Below are 18,779 nucleotides of genomic sequence, written 5' to 3'. Positions count from 1 at the left end.
TTCAATAACTTTAATGAGCGACAATGGCCCCAATAAGATAAAAAAAATGCTATGGCATCACATTTGTTATCAGTGCAAAATTAAAAACGAAGCAAGCACCTTTACTATCTCGTGTAATAAGCACTTTATTACCAAAAAACACATGAAAATAATATCCAAAACGCCAAGGCCCATTTTGGACCACCGGCGCTTGAGAAAGGACGTCTAATTTACGACTGCAGCCATGTATATCGTGTCAAAGAAGTAAACAGCACGAACATCACAACGAGGTGCTTAAATTACGGAGTTTTAGGTGCCAAAACCATGATCTGATTAGGAGGCATGCCGTGGTCGGGGATTCCGGAATAATTTGGACCACCTGGGGTTGTTTAACCTGGACCTAAATCTAACTACACGGGTGTTTTTGTATTTCGACCCCATCGAAATTCGGCCACCGTGGCTGGGATTTATTCCCGCAACCTCGTGCTTAGCAGCCCAACACCATAGCCACAAAGCAACCACCGCAGGTCGCGCGAAGTATTCGTCACATTATTGTCGCATCATTATTTTATGCCACTTAAGCGAGCGAATACGGTCGTGGATGTCTTTCAATTGTCATTTGTCACTTCATTACTTGGAGCGTGCCCAGCACCTCACAAATTGTAGATGTTTTGGCGAATTGGCAGGTAAGTGCTTTTTTTCTCCGTTGACAAAGTGCCTCGAGCATATTCTGGTATTGTCGTTCGGGCTCGAAAGTGAGAGCACTGAAGCATCATAGAGAGCAATCAGCTGAGACTAAACAACGTGATGACTGAAGAAATATGCGCTAGCGTGCGCGAGAGAAATGCTAATTTTCGAATACTTGGCGTGCGCCGCAGTGTACTGCAACCTTAGTTCTGTTGTTCTAAGCGCGAGAAAATATTGGCACGAATGAGCTCGGTTCCAGCATTCACGTCCTGATCTTGGCGCAGGAAGAAATACAGCACGTACAAAGCTCCAGCACGGAGTGCTTACGAAGCTAGATTTGACACGTGACAACCACTGCACGTTTGTTTTGGAGTAAGACGACCTAAACAATTATCTAAACTGATTTACAAGAGCAGGAATCAGTTCACGGGTTTTTATGCAGTTGACGCTTTATTCTGTGTTTTTACGCATGCCGCTGCTGGTTCTTATTTATTTTATTTTATTATTTTTGCATTTACGTCTTAGTTCATTAAACAGAAATTCGCAAGACCGACACGAACCGCGACGATCCACTTCAGCCACTGGGTTGCTTCCCTCGGTTTTGAAGGGAAGCGGTACAACTTGATACCAACGTCCCCTTAAAGGTTGTGATAATCCTTAACGCAGCAGTATCTGCGCTTGTTCTTTTTGTTCACACTTCTCACGAAGGAGCTGCCAAGAGGCCGCGGTGAATCAATTGGAAAATTGGAAAAGCAGGCTTTCAGGTAGGCCTAAGTGCACCACGGACAATGGTGAAATGACGGTGAGGGCCAACCCGCGGATGCTCACAGCTGCTGCTAAGGGGCACGACATGCACAGGCAAACTTCATTGGAAGGTGCCCATACTCCTGCAGGATTCACTTCCCAGACCAGGAGGAATTTTGCTTGAACCGTGAAGTTCTTTTCTGAGTAACCCGTATGCTTCCCTTGTAGCTTCGTGGTAATTACACAGGTGGAATACCCCCTCCCCCCTTTTTTATATTTTATTCAAATAATGTCATATACAAGGTTCTATACGCTCTGGACATTCTGCCAAACTTGAATTCTGCTATCTTTTTTCATCCAATTTTCTATGACTGGATGAGCTGAGAAAGCAGTGGAGTCGAGATCCGCGGTAAATTCCGCGACAGCCGGTGCGGCAAAATCGGCTCTTTTTTTTGGACACAAGCACGTGCATGTACGTGGCAAGGAACCGCGCCTCGGCGGATACTTGGCGGGCGAATAATGAGAAATGCGTTTGATAGTGGCCAACACGGCACTGCGCCCTTGAGGGAAGTGAAAGAGACGGAGAGATCTCAATACCTTCGCTCTCTCCTCTCTACCTGTACGGCTGCAAACACAAGCGCTTTACTGCTTGACTTGGCTAGCTGGACATGTCCTTCGGACATGCTGATATATGTCACACGTAGGGCGACCTGAGCCAACCTGAGCTCAGAAGTTATCATACTTCTTTATGTGGAAAGGAGTAACTGCATCTATGAGCAACAAAATGTTGCTAGTCTCGAAGGCTGTGGAACAAAATCACTCCAATTACGTTTTCAGCAACGTATCGCTGATTGAAACTGCGCTGAAAATATCAGCGAAGGCGTCGCCCTTCTAAATGACACTTAACCAAAGTTTTCACTTTTTGTTTTGTTTTTTAGATGGCGCCACTTACTGCTCTAATTCGAGAATAAAGTTACGTCATACGTCCACACGTAAACCTCTCGTTGCTTTTCTTCACTTTTATTTTGCCTCTCTTTTCTCTCGTTTGTTTTGTTTCCTACACGTTTTTCTCTTTTTTCCGTTCCCCTTCCTGTTGATTATTCTATGGTCCTACCGGCGACGGTGCGCGAGATCCTCGCATGTTGTAATCGTTCCTGTGGCGGCGCGTTCAATTTGGTGCTGGTATAGCGGTACTGTGACTTCGCTCGTATTCTTGCGCGTTTGTGTAACCGCTGCGTCTCCGCACGGTACATGCCGTAGATTGCGCCTCGCTGTGAACTGAGGCGTTCGCGACAAACTCTGCGCGATAAGAAACGTGTTGTGACGAGCGATCGGCGATAGCCGTCTTCTGTTCCGGCATGTTCACGAACGCTGACATTCGCGGTGTTGAGCGCGCACAGTGCTTGTCAAGCGGCTGTGATTGCGACGGTTTCACGCGACCCACGGCTCTCGACACGTGCGGTGTGCAAGCCGCGTCTGTAGTACAGTGCGGCTGGTGCTGCTACTGTGGTCACTTGCCTGTGTCTCACTGCCGTGTAGCAGGAGTGTCGTCCGCGGCAGGTAAGTAACCGCTGCATTGTTTTGTGCTTCTTTTTTTACAGCGATAGGTGTTACGGGCTTTCTTCCTGGTCATATCAATGTCCATCGCTGTTCGTCGCTGGAATCACAAAATCCTTTGCAAGAAAATCCCAAAGAAAATTTCTCCTTCTGACGCGAAAGATTGGAACTTGTGACTAACGAACTGGCAGTCCAGGATTCTAATTCTCAGACACTCTGCTGCTGCTACAGCAGTGAAGATACTGAAGAGCGCGACCGCACCAGCAGCTGCCGCGGTTTAACGCCTGTGTACGGGATTGAGCTGGTGTACATGCCTACGTGTTCTAGCGCACAGCCTTCCCACTTGCCGAAGCAGTTCTAAATTGGGTTTTATTTTTCTGCCTGTAATGATAATGATCAAGCCTGTCTGCTTCGTTTTCATTAATCACCTTCTAGTGGTTGGCTTCGTCTCATGTTTTCTGGATGGCGCTGACGTCTTCTAGTTTTCTTTAAAGAAATATAAATTTTGGAAGAGCTGAATGAAAGCTGTTGCAGCCAGAGCTCGGTGCCTAAGTCCGGATAGATAAGAAAAAGAAGAAGAGCTGAGGCTTTCTGCTTCACCGCCGCCAGGAGGCACAACCTTCACAAATGAATACTACTCCCACTTCCGTTACTTCTTGAATGGAAATTTCTCGCTCGCAACTGTGAAGGTTCACTCCAACAAACACTGCAGTCCCAGGATAAGTATGCATTAAATTCGCCAGTCAGCGTGTCACTGCTTCGCACTACAGATGAAACTGCCAATCTTTTTTGTAACAAACACATGAATTCGCCAACAGACAATGACGCCAGGAAAAGCTCAAGGGAAATTAAAAGGGCCCCGAACTAGCCCTTGGGTTTGGTGAAACAATGTAGTCCGCAGGTAGCATACTCTGCTGGCAACATCTCAGCCAAGTTTTGCTGTTGTAAGCAGTGCGTGGAGCTTGCAGGAGGATTGTGTAAGTTACCTTTCTCTCCATGGTTATATTCATGGTTATATTGCGCTCAGTTTTACAAACACGATACTAAGGAAGGACAGGACGTGGACGGACGAAGCGCAATCTTTCTACCTTTCTCTCAAACACTCTCTTTTCCAGAGAAGGCCCTGCTCTCACTCTCTTCTGGATACTTTGTTTCGTCATTGGACGCTTCATTTTGTCATTCCCTTAGGCAACTGCTATTGGCTGATAGCTGACATTAAGCTGCGGTCGGCTACATGGCACAGATATTGCAGCCTCTGTAGAGTGCCGCCACGAGTCCACTGGCTAAGCGCACTGCGGCTCACAGAGGACAACTGTGTTTGGCTTATGTTCAGTGTGTCCTAGGCATGAAAACTGGAAGTCCTGACATCTATGTTAACATCCAAAATGAAATTTGAACAGCACACCAAGGTGGAATTTAGAAGGCAGAGTGTTGTGGGCATGCGCCGCTGCGCCGTAGCCTTCGCATTGCACGGCATTGAAGAAGGAACTGGATCATAGCGGAGGCCGTGTTTGAGTGCCGATAACTCCGCTTCTGCTGAACGCATTCAAATACTTTTTGCGACAAAGTATTTCTGGAATACTTTGGGAAAATATATGAATTCGGGATCAAGCTACAGAACAGGTATTCGACTTGAACTCGGGAAGCGGACCTTAGTGTTGAAGCAATGAACGACAATCTTATGGGCATCATTAAGGAGTGTGCAATAGAAGTCAGTGGTAACTTCGTTATACAGGGTACCGGTAAGCTATTGCTGGAGATGAAACATCTGATTAAGAAACGCCACTGTATGAAAGCCTCTAACCCTACCGCTAGAATATAACGGGTAGGACTTTCCAAGTTAATCAACAAGCGTAAGATAGCTGACATAAGGAAGTATAATATTGATAGAATTGAGCATGTTCTCAGGAACGGAGGAAGCCTAAAAGCAGTGAAGAAACTAGGAATAGGCAAGAATCAGATGTATGCGTTAAGAGACAAAGCCGGCAATATCATTACTAATATGGACTACATAGTTCAAGTGGCTGAGGAGTTCTATAGAGATTTATCCAGTACCAGTGGCACACCCGACAATACTGGAAGAGGGAATAGTCTAGAGGAATTGGACATCCCACAAGTAATGCCGGAAGAAGTAAAAAAAGCCTTGGGAGCTATGCAAAGGGGGAAGGCAGCTGGGGAGGATCAGGTAACAGCAGATTTGTTGAAGGATGGTGGGCAGATTGTTCTAGAAAAACTGGCCACCCTGTATACTCAATGCCTCATGACCTCAAACGTACTGGAATCTTGAAAGAACGCCAGCATACGCGAATACATATTGGCACTGCACACTACGCAAACAAATCAGCAGTATGCAACACTATGCGGACAAATCAATGGATCTCTTAGGCATGTAGGGCCCTCTGGGCCGTACTTTTTGGCGACAAGATAGCCTAGCCCCCGCGGGATTATCTTACTGAGCTATGTCGAATGCTCGATTGTGGTAGTCAGAAGTTCAAATCCCCCCCCCCCCCCCCCCCCATTTTTTTTTTTTACATTCTCCACTGCACTACATCTGTAGACTTAAAATGACACCTGACACCGGTGAAAGATGCCGAGAGTGAGTGAGGCTATACTAAACCAGGTACAACCAAATTAGGCAGGCCCACTAAGCTGGAACAAAGACACTCCCTCACCAGAACAGGAATTGGCCTCCCTGGTGTAGTATTCGGCCACAACCTTCCTAATGATATCTACAATTAACCAATGGACCTCAGACTCCAGCAGATGCGGAGCAACTGACCAAGGCGGCGGTCAGACCTGTAACGCAGCAGAGCGTGCTAAGAATCTCTGGGTTCGGACAGGCCGTCAATGGAAACTGACCCTTGCAATGTTTAACACCGAAATCCTCTCGAGTGAGGCTAGCTTAGCAGGACTCTTTGAGGAACTATCAGACTTTGTTTGGGATATTATCGGCCTTAGTGAGATTAGAACTGGTGAGGCTTACACATTGCTAGATAATGGCCATAACCTCTGCTATAGAGGTCTCCCTGATAAGAAGCAATACGGGGTAGGATTCCTAATCCATAAGGACATAGCGGGCAACATTGACGAATTCTGCAGCATTAACGAGAGGGTAGCAGTAGTCGTAATCAAACTTAATAAGAGGTATAGATTAAAGGTAGTGCAAGCCTACACTCCAACATCCAGTCACGACAATGAGGAAGTAGATCAGTTTTATGAAGATGTTGAATTAGCGATGAGAAAAGTGCAAACTCGGTATACACTAGTGAGTTAGGGTGGATTTCAATACAAAATTGGAGAAAAAGCAGGCAGGTGAACAGGCAATCGGCAACTACGGCGTCGATTCTAGAAATACTAGAGGATAGATGCTGGTAGAATTCGCAGAAAGGAATAAGCTGAGAATAATGAACACCTTTTTCACGAAACGTAGCAATAGAAAGTGGACCTGGAAAAGCCCTAATGGTGAAACAAGAAACGAAATCGATTTCATACTTTCTGCCTATCCCAGCATAGTGCAGGATGTAGAAGTGATAGGTAGAGTAAAGTGCAGTGATCATAGGTCAGTAAGGGCTAGGAGTCACCTCAATTTGAACAGAGAAAGAGTAAAATTGGTCAAGAAAAAACAGGTCAACTTAGAGCTGGTAAGGGTAAAAACAGACAAATTTAGGCTGGTACTTGCAAACAAACATGCAGCCTTAAAACAGAGAGATGATGATGCTGACATAGAGGTAATGAATGAAACCGTAACGAGGCTGGCTTCAGAGGGAGCAATTAAAGTGGGAGGCAAGGCACCAAGGCAACCAGTAGGCAAGCTCTCTCAAGTAACAAAGGACCTAATAAAGAAACGACAAAGAATCAAAGTGTCTAACTCAAGAGATAAGATAGAATTCGCGCAACTGTCAAAACTGATGAACAAGGCAAAAATAAGTGATATTCGAAATTATAACATGAGGGAGACAAGAAGCCATAAAAAATGGGCGCAGCCTGAAATCAGTGAGAAGGAAACAAGGCATAGAACAAACCAAGATGTATGCACTGAAAGATAAGCAGGGCAATATCAGCAACCTCGAAGGTATAATAAAAGCAGCGGAAGACTTCTATACTGACCTATACAGTACCCAGAGGACTCGGGCATACTCTATTCGAAACAATAATGAACAGTGTACAGAAACTTCTCCTATAACTACAGATGAGGTCAGAACGGCCTTGAAAGGCATGAAACGGGAAAAAGTGGCAGAAGAGGATGGAATAACAGTCGATCCAATCAAAGATGGAGGAGACATAATGCTAGGGAAACTGGCGGCTCTCTATACGAAACGTCTATTGACTGCAAGGGTCCCAGAAAACTGGAAAAATGCAAACGTTATACTAATCTACAAAAAGGGAGACGTTAAGAAACTGAAAGATTATAGGGCCATTAGCTTACTCCAAGTATTGTATAAAATATTTACCTAGATAATCTTCAATAGAATAAGGGCAACATTGGACTTTAGTCAACCAAGGGAACAGGCTGGATTCAGGAAGGGATACTGTACAATGGACCACATCCATGTCAATAATCAAGTTATTGAGAAATCCGCAGAGTACAATGGAGCCTCTCTATATGACTTTCATAGATTGCGAAAAAGCAATTGATTCAGTAGAGATACCAGTAGTCATAGAGGCATTACGTAATCAAGGAGTACAGACCGCTTACGTAAATACCCTGGAAAATATCTATAGAGATTCCACAGCGCCCTCAATCCTACACAAGAAAAGTAGGAAGATACGTATGAAGAAAGGGTCAGACAAGGACACACAATGTCTCCAATGCTATTCACTGCGTGCTTGGAAGAAGTATTCAAGCTATTAAACAGGGAACGTTTAAGAGTAAGGAGGAGGAGAAAAATTTATTTAAGAAAAAGAAAGGACAAGCAGGTGTCTTTCTGCTTGTGCAGGAGGTGCCCTTAGTCCAGGGCTGCTGCGATTCTTGCGGTCTTCCGGGCCCGTCGCATCGGCTGCTGCTGGTTACGAGGGTCCGAACTAGTCAGCACGGCCTCCCACTGCTCGGATGTGGGGTTGGGTATTTGCGGGGTCACCTTCACGTTCGCGCACGCCCATGTGGTGTGATATAGGGAGGCGTAATCAATACAAAGGGGACATTTGTATGAATATAGTGTAAGAGTAAGGATTGATGGCGAATACCTAAGCAACCTTTGGTTTGCCGATGACATTGTTCTATTCAGCAACGGCGCAGACGAGTTACAACAAATGATTGAGGACCTTAACAGGAAGAGTGTAAGAGTGGGGTTGAAGATTAATATGCAGAAGACAATGATAAATAACTGGGAAAGGGAACAAGAGTTCAGGATCGCAAGTCAGCCTCTAGAGTGTGAAGGAGTACGTTTACCTAGGTCAACTTATCACTGGGAACAGTCACCATGAGAAGAAAATTCACAGAAGAATAAAAATGGATTGGATCCCATACGGCAGACATCGTGAGCTCCTGACTGGGAGCTTACCGTTATCGTTGAAAAGGAAAGTATACAATCAGTGCATTTTACCAGTAGTGACATATGGGGCAGAGACTTGGAGACTGACAAAGAAGCTTGGGAACAAGTTACGGACTGCGTAAAGAGCGATGGAACGAAGAATGCTAGGCACAACTTTAAGAGGCAGAAAGAGAGCGGTTTGGATCAGAGAGCAAACGGGTATAGACGATATTCTAATAGACGTCAAAAGAACAAAAAATGCGCTGGGCCAATCATGTAATGCGCAGATCATATAACCGTTGGACCATTAGGGTGAAGTATGGGTACCAAGAGAAGGGAAGCGCAGTAGAAGACAGCAGAAGACTAGGTGGTGTGACGAAATTAGCAAATTTGTGGGTGCTAATTGGAATCGGTTGGTGCAGAACAGGGGTAATTGGAGATCACAGGGAGAGGCCTTCATTCTGCAGTGGACATAACATAGGCTTCTGCTGCTTTGGCAAAGCATTCATTCAAAATTGGCAAAGCATTCCAGGCCATTTCCTGCCAGCCATTTATCGCTCTAAGCAGGAATTGGCCTTTCCAGACAATACATAACTGCGCCTCCCCCATGTGACCGCTGTTTCTATCTCCCAATTTTTTACATTCTCATCTTGTGTGTTCTCCTTTTGTGACCTTGTATATAATTGGCTCACATTTTTAATAAACCTTCAATTGAAAGACAGTGCTTGTGCCGTTCATAGCTTTTTCTTGTCTTTGTCTTTTTAATCTGTCAATTGGGAATCTGTTTCCACTCACAATACTCCATTCACATTCAGTAAACTGAACAGCAGCATGCAGTAGGGAGAGCTTGATGCCAGTATTAACAGCCCACCATGCAGGAGTGGGCAGGAGCATTCAATCAACAATAATGGTTTTACAAGATAGCTTGTAGAACGCAAGGTGATAGCTTTGCATTGCAAGCGTTCATGTGAGTTGTGTACGTTATGAAGTGCTTGGAAGCAAGGCAAAATTACTGCCTCCTCCTGTACAAAAAAAGCTCTGGTGATTGCAGTGCGACAGACCTGTTCGAGAGCTACATCTGTACACTTGACGTGTTTGTAACATTTTCTGAAAAAGTTCTCTAGCTGAAAATTTGTGGATGGCTGCTGTGCTGTAAAATAAGTTTCATGGTCATCAAGCACACCGTAAATTCTAACCATTGCTGTGCATTTCAGCTGAACCAAATGAAAACAGCATTCAGGTGGCAAGTAGTCCAATAATGGTGTGTGCTGTCCAGATATCATCTCCTGGCAATTTGTCATCCCCTGGTGAGTTTCCGTGTCTAGTAATCTAAACCTGGCGATGGCTTAACGCACAGTTTATGGGTTGTGTATTTATGTGGCAACATGGCATACATTCACCCACAGCAGTTGTACACATTGAATATGACTTGCATGGAACATGAGTGAAAGAGTACAAAATATAGATCTTTATTTTAGGTGTTGTAGGTTACCTGCTTATTTATGTGCTCTTAGGTTTAAGTACGGAAGCTGGGACTGAATTGCATCCCAGTGATCTCTCGCTGCCTTGGAGGGAAGCTAGACATTAGGGGTGCGATCTTGTGCGCGTTCCAAAATCGAACGGAGGCGGTCGGTTCTTTACGTCACGAAATAGGCGGTCCGTTCCGTTGCGTTCGTCTTATAGCAGACACGGAATGATTGACAGTAACAAGACGTCACAGCTCACGCCACAATTGATGTCATGGTGTTCGTCACGGTTCAAATTGACCAATCGTGTGCGGCTCAGTGGAACGGACCACCTCCGTTCTATTTTGGAACGCGTGCAAGATCGCACCCTAGATCATGCATGTGCTCAAGGCCGGTACCAATAGCCAGTTCACACCTCTCGATCTGTTTCTTTACCCATCAATCAAAGCAATGTACGCAGCTTCCGTGGCTGAATTCGCCGTGCTCCGTTTGATACTTTTTGTGCAATGCTGTGGAAGCTACAAAAGTTCAGTCATCGAAAGGCGTCACTTTGCACCTTTTGTGGTTGTACATGCCACCAATTATACATGCATGCATGTGCTCTCCTTGGTCGCAGTACAAGTGCCAAGTCGTCTCCTGACTGCACTGGCAGCCATTCAGAGCTGCTTCTGATGTTGCTGTAGTGATTTGCTGCCTTCCTCGCTGTTTTGTTTGCTCAGCTGTTATGTTTTTTTTTTTTCCATGGTCCCTTGAACTGTATCATTGGGGTTCTGCTGTGCTTATTGTGAAGTCTGTATGCCATAATATCGCCTTTGGCACAATACACAGGAATGGTTAACACTAAACCGTTTAGGAAGTTGTGTTCTTGCAGGCAAATCTTGTGCTTCGTCTTCTCTACCCATGGGCCGTCTGCCATATAAGTGTTACTTTATAGATCATCTTACAGATCAGTGTATAGAGACACACGAGTTGGCCCTGACAAAGATCAATCTCCTTGTTAACAAATTGGCTCCAGCTTTCAACATCCCTTGCTCAGCTGCTGTTGAACACTTTGTATGCTCAGTCAATCACATCTCAATGCACTGAGTGCGTCTTTTCTATGATGTCGCACTTTCATGTGGTAGATGGTCAATGGGAAAACCAGGCATGGCATAAACAATACATATTCATCCTTGAGAACATTACTTCCTAAAATGTTCGCCTTACTCCCATCTTTCGTGCCACTGTCAAAAATACAGCCTGCAAAACCTTACTAAAATGTATGACTACGCTAACAAAACAATGTGATCAACATAATTGTGAGTTTGTTGACAGCAGCCACATTGCTAAACAAGAAAGCGAATATATCAGCATTTAAGCCAGCTTTCTGTCACATTGATTAAAGGAGAGATCGTGTTCTTCAGTAAAAACCTGGCAAAGACAAGTCCCGTTGTCTAAACGTTAGCTCCAGCCTAAGACATTGCTTGTTTGACAACTGTCTATCACTTGTCTCCATATTCCTGTGAAACTCTGTCATGACTGGGCACGTGACTGTTTCTGACATGAGGAGGTAACTTTGACTGCCTCTTGAAGGGCTTTTGCTGATTACTGAGCTGTGTTCCAAAGGTGTTTATGCCTCATTATTGTGGTGCTTTTTACATGCATTAGCTTGACACATATTCGTATTGGTTTTGTTTTTGTTTTGTACTACATACTTTCTAGTAGAATGTATGTTTCCATGCGCATGTAAGAAAAGTCTCGTTGATAGACATTGCTCCTCTAGCTGTAGTTACGCATCTTGCAAGCCTGCAGCTTTGCCAGGCTCTGCGTGATGTTCTTGCGTGTGCCCATGAGAGCACATTTTCCAAGATGCCTCTGAACAAAGGAAGGCGCGTGAATTGGCTACAGCTGTTCTTGAATCTGGCATATAGCGGCACTGACCAGCACACGAGCAGCTCTTGCACGTGCCAGTGAGCAACCCACTTCTCAACTTTTGCGTTCGGCCAGTTATTGCTGCTTCGTGGGTGTGTGCTTTCCTATGTATGCACACATTCGCGCACTGCATACATGGGTGGTTGCGAACGTGCAACTGTGTAATTTTTTCCTTCCCCAAGTTTCGGTGTGCTGTCCTCAATGCGTGCTAAAGGCCCGACCACACGGTGCTCATCGTACGTGCCTCTCCACATGTCGCATCTTTGAGGCCATATGCGTCTGTCCTACGCATCTCACAAGGGAAGCTGCATGAGCACCATAGATATCTACCCATGCAAGAAATGAGCATACATGCCGGATGTGCCAAGCTGCATGCCGCTTTCTCGTGGTCGGCATATAAACTTCTCGCATGAGAGCTGAAACAACTTGGTTTCAGTTTTGAGAATTTCTACATACAAACTCCGTGTGATTCTCGATTTGAAGAAAAAAAAAAAACACGGTATGTCTAGTATCGATAAGTTAAATATATCAAATGTAGCATAATAAACTTCAGAATAAGCTTTCCTCAAACCCCAACGTCAATGGTTCCGCTGAGTGTGATACAGCAGATCTGTACTATGCTCATGAAAGCGCACACTTTGTGTGTGTATCTAGCATGCTATATGGCTGATCATCCTTCCTTTCGTCACTTGTCTATGAAGTCTGAGCTGCGTATCTTGTGTTCCGTGTGGTCAGGCCTTTAGTAAGGGTGAGACTTCTGCACCATTGCGCCATTTTGATGCAAACACAAATTTCTGCATCAAACTGTGCGAAACACAGAAATGACGGAAATTGCGCCATGCTGTGCCAGAACAGCTTCGGTGTGCGTGCTCTGGCACTGGTTGTGAAGTTAGCGGATTCGTACTCTGAAAAAGAGCACAGCCGTTCGCATTCCGCACACCACATGACGGAGCCTCCTGCTCAGTTTCTCATAAATTTCGTGCTTATAACCCCGAACTTTTCGGTGCTTCCAGAAAGTAGCCAGCGCGTGCACGGCCATGCCAGGCTGTCGTTGCTGCTGTTGAAATGATCAGGGCGGCTGTATTTGAAGTGTACTAGGATACTGTTGAGTGGGCCGAGTGGCGCAGCGCTCCCTAGCTGAGGTGCAAAACAGAAAAGTAGGCTGAGGGGAATCCAAGTGAACTAGTTCTAGGGAGGTGAGCACTGCAGCTAGTTCAGTGGGCGGACGTCTCTGTCCCTAGGGCCGGTATAACATAAAACTGTTCCAATCTGTTTTGTGCCCATATGAATGAGACCCGAGCTATTTCGACCTACCACAAAGGGCCAATGGTTGATTTGGAATAAAAACAGATTGGAATAGTTTTACATTGTACCAGCTCAGGGTTGGTTGTGGTTCTCTGGGCCTGCAGTGAGATGTGGTTACCCAGAAATTATGTTACCACGTCAATTGGACCGCATAATTTGGCAAAATTTTTCGCTACCGTCATGAGTGTCAGTGCAGGAATATATAGTTCGATCGTAGCGCCACCAGTTTTTTTGGCTTTACAGGAAAGCATGTGCCATGCCACCACTTGACCCTCTCTTCCACATTCTAGTACGCTCTAACTGCAAAGGGCACTTCTACAGGCCTGCATCCTCATTGGCTTGTGGCAAGGTGAAACTATTTCTATTATGTAGAAATGGTTTTCAATGAACCACAGTAGTTCATAACTATGGCTTCTCTGCATGATCTTTTGGTGAAGCGCGTTTGCATGCATTTCACCCACACTGTCGAGACATTAAAGAAAGATGTATTTATCAAAAATGTCTTGGGCTACTTTTTGAAATTTCGGACTCATTGCTGCAGAATGCATTTTTTTTTTTGGAGGGGATTGCTACCAGTAATTAAAAATCTACAGGCACTGTTACCAAAATTTGCATGCACTAGACAGTTTCAGTATCAGGGTAACCTGCTTCAGAGTTCAGCTTAAGACAGTTGCAGTACAGTGCTCTTATTGGCTTACTTTGTGTTCTGTTGTGGTTTTGAAGTGGGCTGCCATATTCCACATTCCATTATTCTGCCAAAATTCAGATTGGCCTGCTCCAAACTGCTTCAAAATAAAATGTTATCTGCTCTAACTTGCTCCAAAACCCATTTTACTTGCTCAATATTTCTCCAAAGTGACTTTGGCCAGTCAGACTTTAGGGTTGTTTAAACATACACTGAGATGTTAAAATTGACTTGCATGGTTTTCGTTGTCTGTTATACAAAGAAGGTCCTATTTCTTGCCCTCAGCACTTGTAAAGGTGCTTACTTTCCAGCTCTTTTGAATGTGTTTTGTGCGTATACAGGGTGCTGTCAACCTTTAATTTCCGAACTCTGTCGAGGGAGGCTAGCTTAGCAGTACTGTTTGAGGAACTATCAGGCATTCTTGGGGATATCATGGGCCTTAGTGAGACTATAAGAACTGGTGTGGCTTATACGTTGCTGAATAACAGCCATGTCCTCTGCTATAGAGATCTCCCTGATAAGAAGCAATACATAGTAGGACTCTTAATCCATAAGGACATAGCAGGCAACATTGATGAATTCTACAGCATTAATGAGAGGGCAGCAGTAGTCGTAATCAAACTTAATGAGAAGTATAGATTAAAGGTAGCACAAGCCTACGCTCCAACATCCAGTCACGACGATGAGGAAGTAGATCAGTTTTATGAAGATGTTGAATTAGCGATGAGAAAAGTGCAAACTCGGTATACACTAGTGAGTTAGGGTGGATTTCAATGCAAAATTGGGGAAAAAGCATTCAGGTGAACAGGCAATCGGCAACTACGGCGTCGATTCTAGAAATACTAGAGGATAGATGCTGGTAGAATTCGCAGAAAGGAATAAGCTGAGAATAATGAACACCTTTTTCAGGAAGCGTAGCAACAAAAAGTGGACCTGGAAAAGCCCTAATGATGAAACAAGGAATGAAATTGATTTCATACTTTCTGCCGATCCCAGCATATAGTGCAGGATGTAGAAGTGATAGGTAGGGTAAAGTGCAGTGATCATAGGTTAGTTAGAACTAGGATTCACCTCAATTTGAAGAGAGAAAGAGTAAAATTGGTCAAGAAAAAACAGGTCAACTTAGAGCTGGTAAGGGTAAAAATAGACAAATTTAGGCTGGTACTTGCAAACAAACATGCAGCCTTAAAACAGAGATGATGATGCTGACATAGAGGTAAGGAATGAAACCGTAATGAGGCTGGCTTCAGAGGCAGCAGTTGAAGTGGGAGGCAAGGCACCAAGGCAACCAGTAGGCAAGCTCTCCCAAGTAACAAAGGACCTAATAAAAGAATGACAAAGAATGAAATTGTCCAACTCAAGAGATAAGATAGAATTCGTGGAGCTGTCAAAACTGATCAACAAAGCAAAAATAAGTGATATTTGAAATTGTAACGTGAGGAAGAGAAAAAGCCGTAAATATGGATGCAGCCTGAAGTCAGTGAGAAGGAAACTTGGCATAGGACAAACCAAGATGTATGCACTCAAAGATAAGCAGGGTAATATCATCAGCAATCCCGAAAGTATAATAAAGGCAGTGGGAGAATTCTATACTGACCTATACGGTACCCAGAGAACTCGGGAGTACTCTATTCGAAAAAATAATAAACAGTATACAGAAACTCCTCCTATAACTACAGATGAGGTCAGAAGGGCCTTGCAAGGCATGAAACGGGAAAAGCGGCAGGAGAGGATGGAATAACAGTCGATTTAATCAAAGATGGAAGAGACATAATGCTAGGAAAACTGGCGGCTCTCTATACGAAATGTCTATTGACTGCAAGGGTCCCAGAAAACTGGAAATATGTAAACATTATACTATTCCACAAGAAGGGAGACGTTAAGGAACTGAAAAATTATAGGCCCATTAGCTTACTCCCAGTATTATATAAAATATTTACCAAAATAATCTTCAATAGAACAAGGGCAACATTGGACTTTAGTCAACCAAGGGAACAGGCTGGATTCAGGAAGGGATACTGTACAATGGACCACATCCATGTCAATAATCAGGTTATCGAGAAACCCGCAGAGTGCAATAAGCCTCTCTTTATGGCTTTCATAGATTGCGGAAAGGTATTTGATTCAGTAGAGATACCAGTAGTCATAGAGGCATTACGTAATTAAGGAGTACAGACCGCTTACGTAAGTACCGTGAAAAATATCTACAGGCATTCCCCAGCCCCCTTATTCCTACACAAGAAAAGTAGGAAGATACCTATGAAGAAAGGGGTCAGACAAGGACACACAATATCTCCAATGCTATTCACCGCATGAAGAAGTATTCAAGCTATTAAACTGGGAAGGCTTAGGAATAAATATCGACAGTGAATACCTCAGCAACCTTCGGTTTGCTGATGACATTTTTCTATTCAGCGACACAGCAGACGAGTTATAACGAATGATTGAGGACCTTAACAGGAAGAGTGTAAGAGTGGGGTTGAAGGTTAATATGCGGAAGACAATGATAAATAACCAGGCAACGGAACAAGAGTTCAGGATCGCAAGTCAGTCTCTAGAGTCTGTGAAGGAGTATGTTTACCTAGGTCAACTAATCACAGGAAACCCTCACCATGAGAAGAAAATTCACAGAAGAATAAAAATGGACTGGATCGCATACGGCAGACATTGTGAGCTCCTGACTGGGAGCTTACCGTTATCATTGAAAAGGAAAGTATACAATCAGTGCATTTTACTGGTGCTGACATATGGGGCAGAGGTTTGGAGACTCACAAAGAAGCTTGAGAACAAGTTATGGACCACGCAAAGAGTGATGGAACGAAGAATGCTAGGCAGAACAAGACAGAAAGAGAGCAGTTTAGATCAGAGAGCAACCGGGTATAGACGACATTCTAATTGTCATGAAGAGAAAAAAATGCCGCCCAGGTCATGTAATGCGTAGGGTAGATAACCGTTAGACCAATAGGGTGACAGAATGGGCACCAAGAGAAGGGAAGCAAGGTAGAGGATGAGAGAAGACTAGGTGGTGTTACGAAATGAGGAAATTTGCGGGTGCTAGTTGTAATCGGCTGGCGCAGGACCAGACTAATTGGAGATCGTGGGGAGAGGCCTTCGTCCTGCAGTGGAGATAGAATAGACTGATGATGACGACGATGGCAGGGTGCTTTGATTTGTAACCCTTGAGAGTTATCAATGGGTAATGAAGTAAATGTACAAATAAACTGATTAACATTGTATTGTGGCTCAACATTGAAGTTGTGCAATGACAACAAAATTATTCCCTCATAAGATATTCTGACGAGCCAGTAGCAGCTGTGGGCTTCGATTGTGTGCATGTCATGTGCAACAGTTCTGTTCCAAGGAATATGGTGTTCATTACAGGCAATAAGGACAGAATAGGCGAAGAGCAAGCAAATGGGGTCAAAGCTGTTCAATGTCACTTGAAATTGGAGCCAGGTTCTGTACCAGAAGAAAATTCAGAACCGGAGCCAAACCTAGAGCCAGAGCTGATGCCAGAGCCTGAGCTAGTGCTAGAGCCTGAGCTGACGCCTGAGCCTGAGCCGATGCCAGAGCATGAGCCGATGCCAGAGCGTGAGCCGATGCCAGAGCATGAGCCGATGCAAGAGCGTGAGCCGATGCAAGAGCCTGAGCTGATGCCAGAGCCGGAGCTGATGCCAGAGTCAAGTCCAAAAGTATCGAAAAAGAGGAGGCATGATTCAGAGGTAATTATAGGTTTGTTACATATGTAATGTCATGTTGCTTGCATGATAGACTTGTAGATTTTCTTCTTGAGTATTCAATCATGCCTCAGTGTACTGTTCACATATCTTGATAGTGAGAAACGGACCTCTCCAAAAGAATGTTTTTAATCAGCGGGGAAGTTCCCTGCAGGGTTGTCTGCATAGGCAGGCGTCTGGTGCATTGCGACACTGCAGACCTGAGCACACGGAGGTCGGAGCATAGGCAGAGAGTTTTCGTTTTTCTAGGGGGAAGAATTACAGCTCAGTGGGAGGGCAGTGTCAAATGGTGTGAACACATTTTGAGGCATGTAACGGTGTTCTGCAGGATGACCTGACATGTTCCTGCGGACTGAAGCAAAAGGTGAAGCAACTAGAACGAGAAAAAAATAAACTTGCAAGGCAACTGGAGGATGCACAGAACATTTCTGGTAGGTTATCTTTGTCTTTTGTAGACTATATTGTGATCTTAGTGCTTAGGAATGTTTCTAAAATTGATTTGTGTACGGTTAGGTGTCTGTCGGAAGTACACTTGCATGTGAACAGATCATTCTATTTCAACCATTGCTGTGCGGTCACCATAGACAGATGAAAATGTTGCGAGTGCTTGTAAGAAATTTGCATTCCCTGCCAACTTCAAGGTGAGGTTGACTGCTGTTAATTAGCTGAAAGATCGCAGTTTTCCTTGTCATTGCTGTGGGTCAGTATTACCCTTGCTTCACTGCTATTTCACTGCTCTGCTTTAGTGCAGCATGTAAAAGTGGCATTTCTGCCATTTCAGGAAGTGGCCACGAAAAAAAAACAATTGATCTCTAAATTGTCCACAAATGCAATGAACTGTACGCTGCAGTTTCCAGGCCCCTCTCCACCTACTCTATAATGCAGTTAAACCTCGATATAACAAACTTCAATATAATGAAATTCTCAATATAATGAAGTATTTAACTTTTCATAAGCTCTTGTCCATAGAACATGTATTTGGAACCTCAACATAACGAAGTGTGTTTGTATGCAATTTCAATGTAGCGAAATTTTGCTTCCACTGCAAAGGAAGGCTGAGACAGTAAACGGAATTTTCCGTGGATGCAGACGGTCAAATAATTGAATTACAAGGGGCTGCTTGCCGACGCACCTCTCAAATCGCGCGCGGCACAACAAGGGCGACGACCGAAGGAGAGCCGCATCATGTTATATCTGAAAGTCTGTTGTACTTGGGTCTGTTGTAACGGGACTGTAT

The 18,779-nt window shown here is 44.4% G+C and overlaps 1 protein-coding gene across 4 annotated transcripts in view; it reads left to right on the top strand.

Annotated features, from left to right (window-relative positions):
- The first annotated feature begins 2,425 nt into the window (after positions 1-2,425).
- The window catches only part of LOC142564792 (uncharacterized), a 42,823-nt gene continuing 26,469 nt past the window's right edge, over positions 2,426-18,779 (top strand). For 2 of the 4 annotated variants that reach the window (XM_075675953.1, XM_075675954.1), the window contains exons 1-4: positions 2,426-2,970; positions 9,653-9,745; positions 17,187-17,527; positions 17,871-17,973. In XM_075675953.1, coding sequence (XP_075532068.1) covers positions 2,769-2,970; positions 9,653-9,745; positions 17,187-17,527; positions 17,871-17,973 — 739 coding nt within the window. In that variant the 5' untranslated portion in view covers positions 2,426-2,768. The remainder of the gene's footprint in view (positions 2,971-9,652; positions 9,746-17,186; positions 17,528-17,870; positions 17,974-18,779) is intronic. The other 2 variants (XM_075675952.1, XM_075675955.1) reach the window with 2 other exon arrangements.

The sequence above is a fragment of the Dermacentor variabilis genome, chromosome 11, assembly GCF_050947875.1.
Source record: "Dermacentor variabilis isolate Ectoservices chromosome 11, ASM5094787v1, whole genome shotgun sequence".
NCBI classification, from domain to species: domain Eukaryota; kingdom Metazoa; phylum Arthropoda; class Arachnida; order Ixodida; family Ixodidae; genus Dermacentor; species Dermacentor variabilis.
Note: the sequence above shows the minus strand (reverse complement) of the source record. Positions and strands in the feature narration are given on the sequence as shown.